We start from the raw sequence: 20,427 nt of genomic DNA, 5'->3' as shown, positions 1-20,427 counted from the left end.
TTTGCAGGACCATGAACTTTGGAATTTTTAGTTTCAAGACCAACTGTAGAAGCTCCAGTTTCAACTATTTACTGTAATTATAGAAAATGTATAGAAAAATTAATTTTGGATTTTTTTAAAATTGTGAATATGACGTGACTTCTCTTAGAAAAGAAGTAAAGAAGAAAAAAATAACTAAGAAAAAATTAAATAATTGCCTTAGCACATGGTTTAAAATTAATTAAATTAACATGCAACATGCATTTCGATTAAAGCAGTAAATGTGTAAATATATAATAATAATAATAATAATAATAATCTCTATTTATATAGCATATTATTGCTTAATTTCTTAAATCTGTTCATGCAAGTAAAAGATATAATCAAAATAGATTCAAATTAATGCCATTTAATTACGATTAGTACAAATTATTCCATAATTACTGCATATTTTCTGATTGTATAAAAATATATATACATCACATCTAAGAGAGCGTCACAAAGCAAGTATAATTGTTTAAAATCCAGACGGCAGAACATACTTAGAATATGATCAATAAGGTTTTATCAAACATAATGTTAGAATCTACCGTTGGTACGATGAGGAAAACGTGATCTGACAGAGATATCAGCAATAATTTCAGCAATTGTTTTTCGCTTTGAACTCTTTGAACCTTTTCATGTTGTGTTCTCCACGCAGAAGTACAATAATGACTGGTGGATTGGCCGCCTCGTGAAGGAGGGCTGCGAGGTGGGCTTCATACCGAGCCCTGTCAAACTGGAGAACACTCGTCTCCTACAGGAACAGAGGATGAGGCAGAACCGACTCAGCTCTAGGTGAAAGAAACACACCATCACTTGCAAACATTTGGGAATATTAAATGAGAGAATAAACGCATGATGATGTCCCACGCTTGGCAAACCACCAAGACCATTCCAGTTCACATTATCCTCGAGACAGAGCAGCTCCTCCAGCGCTACACCACGTAATCTGGCCATCTAAGTTATTTTGTGTGACCCGCTGGATGTTTCACCCAAAATCAAAGAAGATTAATGTATATGTTCATATGGTGACCTATAATGTAAGGTAAGGTAAGCTAAAACTTTAAATTGTTTTTTTCCATAGCCACAGAAAGTACAGCAATTTTTCATAAAAAATAAATAAAAATAAAATAAGAACAGGAACATAAAGAGAAAGAACAAGATGATACAATAAAGAGAAAGAACAAATAAAGAATAAAGATGCCAGATAAGACAAGAACAGAGATCATGGATGCCTACTTTCATACAGAGACTCTTCAAATAAGATTAAAAGTGATAATTAAAGAAAAGAAATTCAATGAAATGTTTTATTATAGAGACCAAAGTTTGAGATTGGTTCGAAAGCGAGACAACTTGAGTGTGTAGATTTCTAGGAAGTCGTTGCACCTCTCGTCTGAGGAATTGAAGAAACATTTTGGATGAGAGGTACAACGTCTTCCTAGAACCCTACACACTTGGATAACCATGATCTGAATGAATGAGAACTGCTACGGACAAAACAGTATCACAATAAGATCAATGTTATCTTTATTTCAATGTGTATTTCGAGGACATACACAACAACAGACACACAAAAATACAATAAAAGAGAATAGAGCTAAATAGCCTAGAAACATTGAAATTTAGATAGTTGACAACTGACCAGTGTCTCTACAACTCATTTTAAGACAGTTAATGTGGATCCAGCTATTGATTAAATTGTGTTTTAAGGCATCAAGCCGAAAGTATTTCCTCTTTGGTTATTATACAAATATTTTGGCCCATGTGTGATTGAGTTTGATCCCTGTGCTACATGTTAACATTTTAATATTAGACCTCAAATATAAATACTCTCTTCTTGCAGTAAATCTGGCGGAAGCTCAAGTCTGGATGTCACCACCGGAACCCGAAGACCAACCCCACCTGGCACAGGTGAGGTCACCGCGGCCATCATCACCAATTAGTTTCTCTAAACCCCACAGAACGAAGGACAGCGTCTTTGCATTTCGACGGAGGGTTTTAATTGGCCAGTTAGTCAGATGTAATGATGAATCACGGGGCTTCCCAGTGGGTCGCGGCGCTGAGTGATGGAGGTCTGATGAAGTCCGTCATTAGCTCGCAGGCCGGGTCTGAAGTAGAGCTGAGAGTTCACCGCACTCATTAAACTTGTTAAGTACATCTAGCTCCTCTGTGCGTCACCACAGTCGCCTCTCATTGTTGGAGACGGATGAGAGAAAACATGCTTCACTGTACTTTAAACGACAGCAAAACTTCAGTGATGTCCTCGATAGACCGCAGATTATTTTTAACAAAGAGTGTGACACATCTGAGGGTTATGTGTGATCTCACTCTCTCCTTTTACCTGAGTTAGTGGCGGATTTTTACACCTTTGGTGAAGCCAGTCTGTTGGCATCATGGCGGCTTCTTTTCCTCCAGGATAAGCTTCAAGCTCGAGGTGTTTTCAAGACAAATGTCTGAATGAAATCCCAATCAATTTAACTCGACTTATCTTGCTCATATTGATATGATTATGTAACACTCGTTCCCTATCTACCCTAAATAAGGTGCCACGAATTCCCCAAAAATAAAAAATAAAATCATCAGAGTAGGAAGTGGTTTTAATTGAATTAAAAGGTTATTACATATATTCATGAGCACTATTATGTCTATTATTATACTATTATGACCACTGGCAGTGACATGTATTAAAGATAAAGGATGATCATCAATATTCGTTTTCAGTAAAAGATTAAGTGAAACAATTGCAGACTAGTTAGAAAGGTAAGGTAAGGTAAGGTAAGGTAAAACTTTATTGTAATTGTTTTTTTCCAATAGCCAATACATACAGCATTTTTTTTATAAAAAATCAAAATAAATCAAAATAAATCAAAATAAATCAAATAAGAACAAGAACATAAAGGGAAAGAACAAGATGACAAGAAATTGATACGTATAATTCTTCGACCTAAAGAGGAAGGTTTGCTTCCAGTTTGAGGCAACTTTCGTATTTTCAATGTGGAAAACAAACCGTCATTTGTGTGTTGATGTCTTTATGTTTATGACAACAACCTTCACCATCTCTACACACTCTGCATATATCCATGAGTATTAAATAATTAAATATTGATGTGTTCTTTGGTCTAAATCATTAGTAAAATGTAATAATAAATCAGGTTTATATAAATGTAGCACTATACCATTCACCAGGCCCAACTCAAGCACAAGAAGACCAGCACAAAATTAAATACGTTTAAGATTTTTGGTTTTATAGCACAGCAAAGTAACATATAAATATATTAACATAGCTTATCCTGGATGAAAAAGCCTGGCTGGAAAACTAACAGATGAATATTGTTCAGCGTCGTCAGCAATAGAAGATCAATTTGGACTTCACACAACATGATTGACTCTCTGAACCTCTGAATTGTAGCTCACGACAGATGCGAGGAACAAAAACAAATCAGGCGACTCAAAACAATCAAGCCACAATTCTCTCCCGTCTATCTTTCTGTCCTGTTTTCTCTGCCGCTCTTCAATTCTTGATTCTCTAAAATACATCCACTCTCACACCTCTGCCTTGTTCATGATGTATATTTCTTTAACTCATTGTTATTTCTCATTTAAATCATACTCTGCTACCAAATCTGCCGTTTGTCCTCCTCTGTGTTTAAACACATTCTTCTTCCTTTTACTCTCTCATCCTCCTCCACTTTGCCTCTATCCCTGTTTTTCCTCCTTCCCTTTTTGCACCGTCCCTCTCCCAACACCATGGTCAGCTCACGTGGACACGTCCACAGTGGCCTTTGACGTTGACCCCCTCGACCTGGATGCCGAGGAGCTCCCAGAGTCGCAGGGTGACCCTCGCTCCCCCAAGGGCATGTCAGGCAGCGTAACGTCCCCTCAGGCCAACGCCCACCGACTGCCCTTCTTTAAGAAGGTAACATTAGTGGCCCAGGATGCGTGTTTAACCCCGCAAGGATGGATCTGGTTCGGTTTCTCTGCCTGTTCTGGCACCTTTCACTAACTGCTCAGGAGTGGAGCTTCTTCTCTGCCTCTTTGGTTCTAACTGTGTTTGCACCTCATGCACATACATGTTTGATTTATGTCTGCCGGTGCTCATGTTTTCTCTTTGCTTGTGATCTGAGGGAGAAGGTTGGGTTGAGTAAGGGTACCGATACCTTCACTTGGTTACCGGTTCCTGGTGCCATCCCAGTGATATGTAGATCAATGCAAGCGAACCCGTCAATCACAGCCAATCACCGGCAGTATTATCAGGTCTTGATCACATGATTAACCCGTTGGTAACAAACCTCGCCAATGAACAACAAAGCATGTTACGGTATTCAATACAACCAAAGATGTGCAAATATTATCAGACAAAATTGTAGCATTGCTGCATTTTTAATTAGAAATGTCTAGAAAATAAATACAATTAGTGCAGTAGAGTGCAGGTGAAGTACTAAATGCAACTTGATTCTTAAATAGTATGGAAATTATACGACCTATTATATGTAATAATTAAAAAAACGCTGAGCATGGTGTCAAGGGATACATATCTTTGCTAACATAGCTTTTTAAAATGCCATGTATATTATCAGTCGCATCTAGGGATCGTTCCAACATTAAAAAAAAAGCGTTGCTATCTATCTATGTCTATCTATGACTTCACACTGACATCTGTTAAAAGTTGTCACTACTATGAAATATTTACCGATACAAGGGATTTCCAAAGAATGCAAGATTTTTCAGTAAAGATCATTAAAACTAGCAGCAGGAGGCAGACTACAAAGAACATATAGTAACCTGTCAATGACTGTGTGCAGCTACAATGTCCACCGGAAAAGCAAGTTAATTATTAACCTTTTCCCTGGATAATGTGAGGATAAACGGCGAATGGGACCTTCAAAGTGTTGTATAATTCTCATGATATTTGAAATAAAAGACGACGCAAGTCTTATTTTTCCTTCTATATTATATGTTCATATCAAAAGCTCTAATTAAGCTTTGATACATAACTAGTTATGTAGAATAGTTTTTGAACTAATAAATGTTCCAAACATATCAATGTACTTCAGAGTTAACACTTAGTTCATTAACACTACAATAAAATGCATTTAACTTAAGATTGTTAAAAAAGACACATATTTTGAGTTTGTTTTAAGTCCTTGAAATCATAGTAGCTAATGAAGGAACTTTTGACAGCAAATAACTCTGCAAAGGATTTTATTTAACATGATATAACGGAAACAATCAAATCAATTAAATAACTTCCATCATTGTTTAAACACTGATTTAATCGATTTATAAGTCACGTTTTACTGTTTTAAAGTGTGCCCTCGTGAGCAGCAGTTAGAGGCCATACGAGTGAATTTTAAAACCTTCCTTTATCTGGGTTTTGAAGTAAAGTAAAATAAGTTGGCTCAACTTCAACAGATCAACTTCTTCATCATCCTGTCCTCTGTCACGACAACCATACTGACTCACATGTTTGTCTTTCTCATGATTACTGATACAGTGGCAGCACCAAATGTATTTTATAAACTATATTAATGTGTCACAACAATCAAACTATAATACATTTTTAAATGGAATAAATAAATAATACCGGCTGAAATCTTGACCAATCCTTTTTAAGGCTTTTTTAATTTAATTTGGGTAACACTTACCTCAGTTTGTCCAAATATAGACGAATAAATTCCATTTATAAATATGGTTATTTAAATGACAGTTTGACTTTGCTGAAAAAAAAAACTGCCGTGGATCATGGACGAGATAAAGCATTCTAGAGAATCGAACACAACCCTTGAGGTACATCATATATAGAAGTGTAAAACATGGCTGTGCAGAGAATGAATTGCCTTGTGTGCATCCTTAACCACACCTAATCCTCACCTGTCAATAACCAAATGCACTCTTGTGTTTGTCTCCTGTCGTCTTGCTTCTTGTTTTTCTGTAATGGTTCCGTAGGTGGTCCAGCTAAACAGAAACAGAAGTCGGTGAGTGTGTTTGTTTCCTAACAGAACTAACCTCATAACCCTCTTTTTTCTCGTTTGGCATTTTCTTCCAACAACGTGGTTAAAATTAGCTGGTCCACCATGTTGGCTTCACAGGTTTGGTGACCACGCAGCAGTAGATCCTTCCACAGTTAGTTACAGTCAGTGTGATGGATTCACATTTCCATTAATGACGCCTGGTGTTAGTGACAACAGCTCACATCTTTACGCCATCTGGCTCTTGCTGAGTTTAAACAAGAAAGATTTTGATGAACGTGGGTTAAGAGGGGAAAATAAATTGAGATTTTCTTTTGGGATATTGTCAAATTTGCCAGAATGAGGATCAGCTTCTTTCATTTCAAAGTTAATCTTATGGTCTTGTTCAGGAGTAAAGATGTGGAAAGACAGATCAGTTCAACATCTCAAGTCATGTGGAGTACATATGTCAGGGGATGCAAGCAACAAAATTCACTGTTTATCTGAGAGAAACCAGCAACACTGGCATCTGTATCCCTCCTTAACAAGGCTTTTTGGATATGTCCAACTGGTTTTAGTGGTACCCAAACCTTTTTTGCACCACAGACTGGTTTAATGACGATCGAAAATGGCATTATTTTTCCAATTTTTTTGTGTCACATGCAGTTATGTTATGAGTCAATCTAAATCCTCTCTGTGCAGAGTTTCACTCTGGTTTGCTTGAGTTCTCTTAATCATTCTTTAAGGTGTGAGTTTGTGTGGCAGGCGATCTGTCGCCCTAAGTCACAAATAACCACAAAATACATACGAAAATTAATGATTGTTTAAATGTCAACAAGAACATTTAAGTCTATAGCCTTAGAATGAAACAGGAAACATTAATTAGAAGAGAAAGAAAAGCTAATAATAGGGAAAGATTGTAATATTATGTGTATTATAAAGCAGTGATTAACACAAGGTGCAATAAAAGGAGAAAGATAACCATGATCAAATAATAATCAGAAAACATCTTAAGAGCATAAAAAGTCAAATTTAGAGATCAAAAAATTAAAGTTAACCATGTGTGATTAAATATAAAGAAGGAATTGAAAGGGAACCTAAGCAACAGGTGGCCAGGTCTGTTTAAGAAAAGTAATAAAGTAAGATGAGCTTCTCAACCATCTTAATCCTGAATCAACCCCTCTAAGTTATGTTTACAATTACATTTTCTCATCTGAATTTTCGGTCTTCAGAGCAAGAGTCTCAAAATTTTGTTGCACTACAGAACAGGTTAAATGTTGCATTTTTTCCACGTGTAGAAAAATAAAACCAGCGAAAAATGAAATGGTAGACATTTAAAAAAGGTGACTGAAACAACATCTTGACTCGTTACAGGCTAATGCTAATGTTACTTCTTTTAAAACTAATAAAACCATTTTAGACAGGAATAATCAATTCGATTGCTGGCGAGTGTTTGGGTTCTTATGTTTAAAAGGGGAAAAAATTATCATCTAAATTCCAATTTTTTTCTGTTACTCTTTTTTTAAAAATATGGCCTTTTGTAAACGACGTACGACACAAGCAATGGAGAAATAAAATCCGATTATCTGAACAAGATGAAAATAAAAAATAGAAACTGTAGCACCGACTCACACCATGAACCCTGTTACTCACCACACTCCAGCGTACAAGCACTGAGTGTTCGATCTCTGCCTCTTCACAAACCATTTGGAAAGTTTGAAACTCTGTATTTTTAGCTTGTGTGCATATAAATGAGGTGAAATGATCTTCCGTAGCTCCAGCTTTATGTAACCTAATGTGCTGGAGCAGGCCACTCCAACACTATCTCCCTCTCCAAGCAGCGTGCGCAGAGGCGGAGGCGTGCTCGGAATACAGATCGAAAATAAAATAATCATCCAATTTTCCTGCTGTCAGAGTCTATAGGATATATGACTGCTTCCAGCACATTCTTAGAGGGAAAACACAGGTTCTGAAGAGGGCTTACAGATGATTCATTCCATTCGTGATTCAGAAGAAAAATCCTTTATATCAGTTTGTTTACGTGTAGGTGTGCGATCTAAGTCCCAGAGTCCATTGTAGACTTTTCTATTTTCGGTGTAAATGTCCTTGGGTCACGCTGAAAGGAGAAATACGTAAATCCACTTATGTCAGCTCACATTCATCATCGGTGCAACACGGTGTACGCCAGGAATGAGTAAACGTCCTTTATTTGTCACTTTAATAATTCATCGTTTGAAACATGAACATGTACAGTAATTCACAGAGTGGCCTGGATACACGGAGGGAGGGTCACCGCCTACTTGAGCTTCCTTTGAGGAAATATATCAAACTTCTAAACACATCCTTTCCAGGATTCCCAGATTAATAGGTTACAGGAAGTCAGGGTTAACTCTAAGGTAGCTTCCAAGGACAGACGGGAATTTTTTTTATATTTTTCAACTAGCATCTCCTTATTTCATTTTACTGATTTCTCCAAAAGCTTCCAACTTTTTCTCAACTTTTGTTACCTTTGTAAATGGTTTTATGATAATACGAAGTCCTAATAAAAAAATTAAAATAGATTCCAAAATTGGAAAGGCATATTCAAGTAGTTTTTATAGTGACAACAATAGATCAATAAGGTTATAAGTATACTTTAACCAGGATAATACTTGATAAAAAAATAATTAAAAAAATGATATTACAAACATTATAGAAATTAATACTATATACATTTTTTTCTAACAGTCATTATTAAATAAAACTGGACATAGCTTATTGTGGGAAAGAGAGATGTATTCCTTAAAATTTAAATATCACTAATTTTCTACTCGCCCTCATGTCGACTAAAGGTTGGGATTATTTTCCGAGTAATTTGTTCCTTTTAAGAGTTTGGACAAACACGTATGTTCATTTTGATTAAGCAACTGAGCGCTCAGGAACGAACATCCTCCAAAAAGATGTTTAAAAACATCCATATGCCTCGACACTGCTCATCTGTAATGTCCATCTTGTATTGAAGCCTCGACGAGAAGAATTGTTCCAGACTATAAATAATAAAAAGCAATAATAAGTGCAAAATTATCTTTAAATAGATTTGAATAAAACAATACATTAATAAAACACCTTAACCCTAATAGTAACGAGTGAATGAATAACCGATAAATAATTTTAAATACTAGCTGTTCTCCTGTTCGTGCTTACCAAATAAAAGACACTTGAAATTGAAATGTAACTTGCAAACCTATATTAAAAAAGTATGTATAATAATAGTGATGGGTTGATGATGCTTCATAATATAGCTGTATAGTCAAGACACTGTTTCATGATACAATTACTTTATTTTGAAAGGCCTCTAGAAAACACTCTCTACCTTTTAATGTTTGTATCTGATCTATTAAATCAATCTAGCATCCTTTTCAAACTTAGATTGCCATCTAGTGGTCTTTAAAAATCAACACACTGTACCATGATACAGTGTCTTCACTACAATGCTGAGGCCTCATGAACCCATCACTAAATAATAATACTTATCCATTCATGTGGTTTAGAAAGAGCAAAAATGTCCATTAATATTAAGTTCTAGAGTTTATATTCGGAGTGACTGGTACTCTAGTGGGGAGCATGTGTGAGGAACAAATCGTCACAAACCATCCGAACCATGAGTCACGACACTTGTAGCAAACGAGGAGAGATGAATTTTTTTCTTGTGCTATTTTGGAATCTGTGTGTTCCAATGAATGTGAGATCGTGACTCACTGTTGTGTCGCCGCCGATCCCTCCAGATGGAGCACGTCCCCCCGTATGACGTGGTTCCCTCCATGAGACCCATCATCCTGGTCGGCCCGTCACTGAAAGGCTATGAGGTCAGCGAAGTCAATACAGAATCGAGTGATTCTTACAACACTGTGAAACATGTCGTGTCTCTTAGGTGACGGACATGATGCAGAAAGCGCTCTTCGACTTCCTGAAACACAAATTTGAGGGCAGGTGAGAATCCCGACGCTGTCCCGCTGGTTTTCTTTTGAATTCATGGGTGTTTGGTTCTCTCAGGATATCCATCACGCGGGTCACAGCTGACATCTCTCTGGCTAAACGGTCAGTTCTCAATAACCCAAGCAAACACACCATCATCGAGCGCTCCAGCACCCGCTCCAGCCTGGGTAAGTGCGTCCATGAACTTTTATAAAATATCAGCATTTGGTCTGTCATGTTTCAGAAACTTTTCAACATGTTTGAGGACTCAAAAATCATAATTTCTTTTGTTATACATATGAATTTTTTTCAGACATTTGTGGTTGATTTGATTTGCTTAAGTTCGGGGGAAATAGAAGGGGTGTGTATTTGAATAGCGATATGATATGTATCACGGTACAGGGGATACGATAAGACACATTGCGATATATTCTGATACTGTAGAAAGAAGGATATATTTGTAGTATTCCCCCCCCGAGTACTTGACTCCGTTCTGAAAACAAAATATGTCCAATCATCTGCTTTAAAAGCAGCTGGAGTCGACTGTATCCCCTCGTCCTCAGTCATCGCCGAGTTCTCGCAGGATTTCGATGTTAACTTAGCTGCGGAGGATGTAATGACTGCTGCCATCTGGTGGGCCAAAGTTTAATTGCAACCCAAAATGAACACAGTGTGAATATTTGCATGTTAATTGTATATTAAATAAATTAGATCATTTTATTTTACACACACATTGTTGAGCAATAAACCCTAAAAGTACTGTGGTTACACATAAAATGAAAAACGTTTTTTATTTGTATTATTTTTCCCGGGGGGGTTTTATTGATTCAGTATCACGGAAAATAATGTTGCGAATATCGATATTTTCCAACACCTTTACAAACGAGTCATAAGTGTTGTTGATGTTTATATGTAATCGTAACTCATTGTGTATCATTGAGTCCTCGTCACGGATCGTATGTTTGAGGAAGATCGTGTTGTTCGTCATTCAGAAATGCAAAAAAAATGTTCCATGTAAATACCTTTTCTGACTGCCTGATTTGGCCTCCCCTCTACCTCCATCCTGTCCTTCTGCCCTTCGCCCACTTTTCCTCCCCTTCTACCCGCCTTTCTCTTTCCCCCATCCCGCCCATCTTCTCCTTCCACTCTTTCTTTCATCAGACGTGCTGGGTATGTATCTCCTTCCAACAAGCAGAATAACAATGGAGCATCTCTCCCTCCTCTCCCCCATCCTCCTTTTCCTCCTAACCATATTCATCAGTCTTTTATACGTCATTTGTCTGCCCGTCTGCCTGCCTGTCACTTTCCTCTGTTCCTCATACTTCCGTCTGACAGCCGTTTGTCTCTAACAAAAAGAAGAAATGGAGGAAAATCAAAGCTCGATAACAATGGGAAGGGCAGCTTCTGGCTGCTACTCTACCTTAACAGAGCAACCGTCAAGTTTATCTTTCGCTTTGTGTTATCGTTGTATTGTGCAGCTCAACCAAAGCTCCAGTCCATTCATTCAAGCAAAGTCCCAGGATTTTGCTTAAAATTTCATTTTAGGTTTCCCGGTGTGCATGTTTGCTAGTCTTACCATTAGATACCTAAAGGAGGAGTCGTTATGTTGTACAGCAAAAAAAAAAAGGTTTTAGAGTTTGGCTTAATCATGCCCATTGTATGGTTCAAAATCAAAAGTAGATTAATGTTCACGTTGATATTTTGAACTTTTAAGATGCCAGTGTTAAAGATAAGAAAAGGCACAGATTAAGGATGTGAACAATTCTTCCGAGACTTCCACTAAGTAGGGATTTAGAAGGAAAGGAATTTGATGGGACGAAACGCAGAGATACTTATGATAGATTGAACCCGCAAGAATGAAAATACAATATCAAACTCATACTTCCTGTTATAGACAGTTTAGTAATTATACTTTCATTTCAGCTCGTGATCTTGTTTGCTAAAAGATTTTATCCCCCTTGTATGATTGAGTTTGTAGGTAATCTGAAACCGGTAACAAGGATCTGCTGAAAGCTCCAAACAGACGCTTTACAACAGCTCTTTAAATGAAAATGTGTTTCTGAAGATGTTTACACAGCCTTTAGGATCCATCAGTGAGCAGTCCGGGAAAGGCAATATAGGAAGTCAATAATGAAACCTCAGTGACTCCAACAAGAAGGAAAAAGGAAATGGCATGAAAAATCCAAATTAGCAGAAGTGGACATGAAGGTTAATGGGAAAATCATGCTGGATCATAAAGACGCAGATCTGCCGTCAGGTTTAATTTTTTCATGCCACAAGAGAGTTCTTAAGCTGCTCAGGAGGAGGTGCCACGACCGGACAGGCGGGGGAACATTCTGTATTCTTTTTTATCTGCACTTACGTACCGAGACACTCATTTACACTTTCAGTAGAGAAACACTAAATAATTACAGCTTTGTGTTATTTCTGTGCTAAAAAGGGATGTTTTTATGTGTCACACTGACGTGTCCTTCTTGTTATTTTATTCAACTTACAAATGAAACACATTTCCTCAGTAATTCAGTGCCTCGAGCATCTCATTCTCACGCGACTCCTCTCTCGGGTCATGAGAAGGTGCCGGCAGGAGGCAGCAGAATGAGAATGCAGCATCGCTCCATTTAAACTACTCAGCTTAAATGGAACCTTAACTTGTGCAATCCATTCGCCTGAAACTGTTCTCTTACTCTCTCTCTCTCTAAAAAAAAAAGAAAAAGTAGTTATGCATGACTGAGCACTAACATGCCAGTGTTGTCGAAGTGTGTCCAGGTTCTGTTCAGACGACGAGAGACAAACACACCTTTGATGGTTTGATTACACGTGGACAAGCTCTCGCTCCCGTCAGCTCGGGTCTCAGATCTCACATAAACATCCACCTCATCTACATTTGCAAGAGCGATTGAAGCTTTTTTTGGTCGTTGTTTGAAGAGTTTTTATAACCTCAGTGTATACAAGGTATTCACACTGGGGAGTTTAAAGATAAATATAATATAGAATAATGATTACAAGCACTTATTTGGGCATCTATTGTGGTTGGCTTTTAGGTGAGTAAGTAAGTAAGTTAGTAAGCTTTTAACTAGTATTTTTACTAGTTATAATTCATAGTACAAGCAAAAAGAAAAGGGAAAATAAAAAAAGAGCCAAATATAAGAGGATAAAAATAAGAAAAATGATCAAGTGTTATGTAGTGTAAATAAAGTTATAACAACAATTGTGTAATACAAAATATATTCTTGTTTTATTCAATTTTACATACATTATATCAAAATATTATTTATAGACAAATTGTACAATAGCCCGAGCATTTACATGTGATGTAAAATAACTTATTTCCTAATTAATAATTTATTTAACTTCACTTTTTATGCCATTTTCCTATTTTATCTGCTTTTTAAAAATGTATTATTGGAGTTTATTGTTTTCATCTTTTACCTGTATAGTAAACACTAAGATCCTTTAGAGGCAATCTTAAATAAAATGAATTATTATTATTATTGTGTAGGAACAAAAAGAGAGGTGACTTCTTAAACAAATACAGTTGCTAGACTTATTAGATAGACTTTCTTAATCCCTCTGGAGATCTCCTTCGGGAAATGAGGTTCCAGTTCACACCAAGTTTCATTAAAACAGAGAAAGAACAAGTGCAACTGAAATAACTATGAGAAAGTATAAAGAATATAGATCAAAATAAAGAACGTAGATCAATAGGAAATAACTCAAAGAAAAAGGATACAAAGGAAAAGGAAATAAAGATTAAAACTGAATAGAATAGAATCATCTTTTCGCTCCACTCCTGCTGCCAAACTCAGAATTAAACAATCTAATAGCACAAGGAATGAACGAGTCCCTGAGTCTGTTAGTGTTGCATCTGACTTAAGATGAAATGAGTGGTAACCTCCCTTGTTTATCTACCTTTTTAATGTAGTGCTTTTTCTCAAGACGTTCATTTTTATAACTAAAACCTAAGGCTGTCCACGTGTTATCAGACCACTCACATGCCGCCGCCGGCTCTGAACAGAACTGTCGTCTCTGATGTAAAAACCTGACGCGTCTAACTTTGTTCTCCACATTCTCTTGGCCTTCAGCTGAGGTGCAGAGTGAGATCGAGCGCATCTTTGAGCTGGCCCGGACCCTGCAGCTGGTGGCCCTGGACGCAGACACCATCAACCACCCGACCCAGCTAGCCAAGACCTCCCTGGCTCCCATCATCGTTTATATCAAAATAGCGTCTCCTAAGGTACTTGTCATCTACAGTCAAAGACAAATCAGCTGTGTGTTTGAATAATAATATGTGCCTTATGTGTCAAAGAAAACATTATAAGATTTGTTTGAACAAAGTTTTGTACCTAAGAAACAGCTCACGTTTATGGTACACGAGTTTTAGTGCATGTTAGCATTAGAATTAGGAACCAATTTTTGATAAAAAAAAAACAATTTATCATTTATTTAGTTGTTTTTTCTGTCAGTAACACTTGTTTACAGGTTTATTTTTTAAGTAAACTTGACTGGAACGATTGTGTTGACATGTCAAGAGCCACAGATTAATGTTACTTGAGAGGAAATAGCAGGTTTTATCAAAATAAAACACGACTTTTTTAGAGTATTGATTCCCAACCTGTGGGTCCTGAAAATAATTTCCAAAACGTTCAAATAAACTTCAATATCTTGTTTTTTTAGTGATGTCACAACATGACACCCATTTCAGTATAAAACACAAAGGCAGGAGTTTCAGTAAAGAACCTTCTTCAGGATCTAACAGATGAAATTGCGTAACATTTTATCTAACTTGTTAATGTTCGCACAATGAAATAAGATGAACAATTGGCCTAATAGCCTGATTTAATAGGCCAATTGTTCACTAGTTGTAAAAGGCAATATTTAGTTATTTATCTTATAAGGTGCTTTTCCGTTCCAAGAGTTTAAGCTTCAACTGATTGTCCAGTTCACTTGTCAAAGACAGAATCAGGATTGTTTGTGGTTCAATGTCTAATGGTTAAGGTTCCTGTTAGATTACATGTCAAGACTGTTAGAAGAGGAGTCTTGAAACATCAGCATACTGGAAGTCAATGGGGGGAGAATGGGAGGAGCCTTGTCATAACAGGTTGAACTGCTGCATTCTGTAGAGAATCATAAAAGGTCAGATTTGTATAATACATTCTTAATACTTGTAACACATACAGAGGATTGGAATTACTGTATTAAAGGTTAACAACAACTACAGAAACAACCAGGATAATAAGAAGAGAAAACAAAAATAAAGTGAAGGTATCTGAATGTAAAGAATTCTAAGATAATTTATATAAAACTTGTTCAATAAACATTACAGAAACGGATAAAGACACATGAAGAAATAAACACCATCCATCCATCTATCTATCTATCTATCTATCTATCTATCTATCTATCTATCTATCTATCTATCTATCTATCTATCTATCTATCTATCTATCTATCTATCTATCTATCTATCTATCTATCTATCTATCTATCTATCTATCTATCTATCTATCTATCTATCTATCTATCTATCTATCTATCTATCTATCTATCTATCTATCTATCTATCTATCTATCTATCTATCTATCTATCTATCTATCTATCTATCTATCTATCTATCTATCTATCTATCTATCTATCTATCTATCTATCTATCTATCTATCTATCTATCTATCTATCTATCTATCTATCTATCTATCTATCTATCTATCTATCTATCTATCTATCTATCTATCTATCTATCTATCTATCTATCTATCTATCTATCTATCTATCTATCTATCTATCTATCTATCTATCTATCTATCTATCTATCTATCTATCTATCTATCTATCTATCTATCTATCTATCTATCTATCTATCTATCTATCTATCTATCTATCTATCTATCTATCTATCTATCTATCTATCTATCTATCTATCTATCTATCTATCTATCTATCTATCTATCTATCTATCTATCTATCTATCTATCTATCTATCTATCTATCTATCTATCTATCTATCTATCTATCTATCTATCTATCTATCTATCTATCTATCTATCTATCTATCTATCTATCTATCTATCTATCTATCTATCTATCTATCTATCTATCTATCTATCTATCTATCTATCTATCTATCTATCTATCTATCTATCTATCTATCTATCTATCTATCTATCTATCTATCTATCTATCTATCTATCTATCTATCTATCTATCTATCTATCTATCTATCTATCTATCTATCTATCTATCTATCTATCTATCTATCTATCTATCTATCTATCTATCTATCTATCTATCTATCTATCTATCTATCTATCTATCTATCTATCTATCTATCTATCTATCTATCTATCTATCTATCTATCTATCTATCTATCTATCTATCTATCTATCTATCTATCTATCTATCTATCTATCTATCTATCTATCTATCTATCTATCTATCTATCTATCTATCTATCTATCTATCTATCTATCTATCTATCTATCTATCTATCTATCTATCTATCTATCTATCTATCTATCTATCTATCTATCTATCTATCTATCTATCTATCTATCTATCTATCTATCTATCTATCTATCTATCTATCTATCTATCTATCTATCTATCTATCTATCTATCTATCTATCTATCTATCTATCTATCTATCTATCTATCTGTCTGTCTGTCTGTCTGTCTGTCTGTCTGTCTGTCTGTCTGTCTGTCTGTCTGTCTGTCTGTCTGTCTGTCTGTCTGTCTGTCTGTCTGTCTGTCTGTCTGTCTGTCTGTCTGTCTGTCTGTCTGTCTGTCTGTCTGTCTGTCTGTCTGTCTGTCTGTCTGTCTGTCTGTCTGTCTGTCTGTCTGTCTGTCTGTCTGTCTGTCTGTCTGTCTGTCTGTCTGTCTGTCTGTCTGTCTGTCTGTCTGTCTGTCTGTCTGTCTGTCTGTCTGTCTGTCTGTCTGTCTGTCTGTCTGTCTGTCTGTCTGTCTGTCTGTCTGTCTGTCTGTCTGTCTGTCTGTCTGTCTGTCTGTCTGTCTGTCTGTCTGTCTGTCTGTCTGTCTGTCTGTCTGTCTGTCTGTCGGTCGCGTCCGTCCATCTATCTATCTATCTAATTAATTAATTTACTCAAGATGAAATACATTCATTAATATTAAATGACATTCCTGATCCAGAGAGAAAGCGGGTAGAAAAAGTTATTGAACCAGGATGTTTCGTATCGATCTCTAATGAATGTAAGTTGGCAGGAGTCTCTTCTTCAACAGGTGGTTTCCAACAGGGAATTCTAAAAAAACTTGTTTTAAAGGCAACCATCTAATGCTGCTTTTCTTCTCTAGGTCCTGCAGAGGCTTATCAAATCCAGAGGAAAGTCTCAAGCCAAACATCTAAACGTGCAGATGGTGGCGGCAGACAAGCTGGCTCAGTGTCCTCCGGTGAGTTCTCCCGTCGTCGGCTTCTTCTGCAACAAAGGAAGCGTAACAACAAGGTTGCTTGAACCGAAATGTGTCCTCTTAGGAATTATTTGACATCATCTTAGACGAGAACCAGCTGGAGGACGCCTGCGAGCATCTGGCCGACTACCTTGAAGCCTACTGGAAAGCCACGCACCCTCCGAGCAGCAACCCGCCCAACCCCCTGCTCAACCGCACCATGGCCACGGCAGCACTGGCCGCCTCCCCCGAGCCCGTCTCTAACCTGCAGGTACAGGTGCTCACCTCCCTGCGCAGGAACATGGATCTGTGGCCAGACATGGACGGGTCTGTACCCACCGATGGGAAAGAGGACGAACACACACTCTGAAATCCAGTGCAGAGACTTTTGAAAACTCCACGTTAACACACAGCCAGATAGAAAAAATAATTAAAATAAATAGAGCTCTTATCTGTTATTACCGAAGTCACGACAATCACATAATTAGACTCGATCATGTAGATGCTTTCATAACATCTACAATAAAAAATACAACTTGAGAAGTCTGTATTTCTTCCCTTCACGGAGGTGTTAGTGTGGACATTATCTGGAACTAAAAGAAAAAAAAGAGCCCCCTCTGCTCCTCAGGGTTACACTCCAATTTGCTATCTTCTGTCAAAAAAAAAGAAAAAGCTTCACTGCCCCCGCCGTCCTCTGTAGCCTGCCAGACGTCTCTCTCCTGCACTTTCTCTTCTCCGGAAGGCTGTTGCAATCCTCCTCCGTGTTACCATGGCACCGCCCCTGAAAACAGCAGGTCATGTCCGCCTCTGCACGCAGGAACGCATAGTTGAAAAGAGACTTTTTTTTACAACTATTATTTCCTCACCATCAGGTTACTAACATGTTGAGTAGAAAACAAGAGAAGTTTTTAACTTCAACCTATTTGAATGCTTTTCAATAACCCCTCACACCAATGTGATATTAAAACATTAACCAATGGCATTAATGTTCAATATTTAATGATATATTGTGTGTAGGGCTTCACAAACTAGGTACAATCCAGCAACATTAAACATAGCAGTATGTAATGAAATAATAATTTAAATTAAAAACAATAATATGATAAATGAGTTATTTTACTTGAAATAAAAATAGTTAAATTACATAAAATAAGCTTCCTTCATAAGAGACAATATAGGATATATTCATTGTCATAATTATAATAATTAAAAGACATTTGTGAATAATACATAATCCATTACATAACTGGACACAATGTTGATTACATAAAGGCTCTTTTTATTTTAATAAACACCACCTTTGTAACAGCAAGTGCGGGAATTTCTTAATTTAATGTAAAGATTACGTTTTTAAAATGCCCTAATTATACAATTCTAGGGGCGCCCACTAGATGGCAGTATTTCTCTGTCACCTGCATCAATAGATCGTAGGTTATTAGAACACGAGGAAGATGGTTGCAGTGTTGGCGCGAGTTTAAACAGGAATGATGAGCAGATAGAAGACAGAGTTGCCGTGTGTTTGTGCAGCATGTGCTAACACATGATATTGTCATTTAATCTGTTTGTCCTTGTTCACATTTGAATGTTTAATGTTGCTGGAACTGACTGCTTCTGGTCTGCTGTGTGTCTCCCTGCATGGTCTCTCTGTGTGGCATGGCTACGACTGGCTGCAGGGGCCAAACCTGGTGCACGGTGGGGACGTGACGCGCGACGGGCCCCTGACCGATTGCGGAGGCAGCGGCACTCATAATCAGGGCGACCCGGCAGGGAAGTCTCTGCAGCAGCAGCAGCAGCAGCAGCAGCAACAGGCCAATCTCCGTTCATCTCGCAGCAGCCAACTGCAGCGAGGAAGCGGGCGCACCCTCTCGCGGCAGGACACCTTCGACTCCGAGACCCAGGGGAGTCGAGACTCGGCGTACACGGAGGCCGGCGACTCGTGCATGGACATTGAAACCGATCCGTACGAAGAGCCGGATCCCTACAGAGCGGGAGGGGGGAGCCGGCTTCACTTGGCGCAGCATCACGGCCGACAGGCCTCCTGGGAAGACGAAGGTGCCGAGCCCGACCAGGAGAACCTGAACCATCCCCCCGTGCAGAGCCAGACTCAGGTGCATGGACGTGCCAAGCTGAGGGAGCGTTACTGCCAGGAGGCTGCAGACACTGGGGCCAACATGAGCCGCAACAAGAACCAGGAGGACTGGGGCAGGGATGTGTACATCCGTTGAGGAAAAAAAAGGGGGCACAGACTTAGATTTAAAGAGTGGACGAGGGGCCATCAAAACAATCTGTTTACATCCAGTATAATGTAAAGAAACACATCAGCTGCCAGTTCTCACACTTCTTCTTCTTCTTCTTGCAATTGATTTATGTTTAGAAAGTGGATTTTTGTTTCCTCTGTTGCATGATTATCATAGGTTTGCACACAAAACACAAGATTGTGACTATGATTGTGACTCCTTTAGAGCCGTGTGTCCCCGACAGTCTTAAACAGGGTCCCTTCTTTGTACAGCGTTAGGATTCAGGGTTTGTGCAGGAGATCCCGCCACCCTTTTCTCGTCGCCATTTTTCGCTCCAAAGATGTTTACTTCTACTAAGACACGACCGCCTCTCTAATCGCCCTCTTCGCCTTTCCTGGGCGCTCGCTGTGGCGACTTCAGAAGCAGCACTGCGGCCAGTCTTGTGAATGTCCTGCCTTAGTCGAACCCCGCCCTCAAACACTCAAGAAAAAACTCCAATCACAAGTGCCAGAATGTCTCACCAAGCCATGTCCACCGCTGTCTTAACTCCTCATGTTTGTGTGGTTCGTGTCTCCACCAGATGCTGTCCCTCACACCCCCCCCCCCCCTTATTTTCTTTGCACCAGCTTTGTTGTCTGTTCCAGGGCCTAAAATATTATGGTGAATATTAATCACACCTCGCTTCTTCCTCTTGATTTTTTTTTTGGTCCTTTTCTGTGGACACTTTTTCAATCTTGAGTGTGTGGTGAGAAGGCGAAACCAGACGGAGTCTTGACTTCTGTAACAGAGAATCTATGATTGTTCTTGTGGGCTTCCTTGACCTGAGCCCTGTCTTCAGTTGAATAAACAGACATTTAAAAAAAAAAAAA

General features: G+C 37.8%; 1 protein-coding gene across 3 annotated transcripts in view; it reads left to right on the top strand.

Annotated features, from left to right (window-relative positions):
• The window catches only part of cacnb1 (calcium channel, voltage-dependent, beta 1 subunit), a 42,879-nt gene extending 22,452 nt beyond the window's left edge, over positions 1-20,427 (top strand). For 2 of the 3 annotated variants that reach the window (XM_087808626.1, XM_087808628.1), the window contains 10 exons: positions 680-816; positions 1,865-1,932; positions 3,777-3,937; positions 9,734-9,814; positions 9,880-9,938; positions 10,002-10,111; positions 14,006-14,157; positions 17,229-17,324; positions 17,407-17,592; positions 18,995-20,427. In XM_087808626.1, coding sequence (XP_087664752.1) covers positions 680-816; positions 1,865-1,932; positions 3,777-3,937; positions 9,734-9,814; positions 9,880-9,938; positions 10,002-10,111; positions 14,006-14,157; positions 17,229-17,324; positions 17,407-17,592; positions 18,995-19,546 — 1,602 coding nt within the window. In that variant the 3' untranslated portion in view covers positions 19,547-20,427. Of the gene's footprint in view, positions 1-679; positions 817-1,864; positions 1,933-3,776; positions 3,938-5,967; positions 5,997-9,733; positions 9,815-9,879; positions 9,939-10,001; positions 10,112-14,005; positions 14,158-17,228; positions 17,325-17,406; positions 17,593-18,994 lie in introns of all 3 variants that reach the window. The other variant, XM_087808627.1, reaches the window with a different exon arrangement.

Source organism: Callionymus lyra, chromosome 15, assembly GCF_982586985.1.
Source record: "Callionymus lyra chromosome 15, fCalLyr1.hap1.1, whole genome shotgun sequence".
In the NCBI taxonomy this organism is placed as follows: Eukaryota; Metazoa; Chordata; class Actinopteri; order Syngnathiformes; family Callionymidae; genus Callionymus; species Callionymus lyra.
Note: the sequence above shows the minus strand (reverse complement) of the source record. Positions and strands in the feature narration are given on the sequence as shown.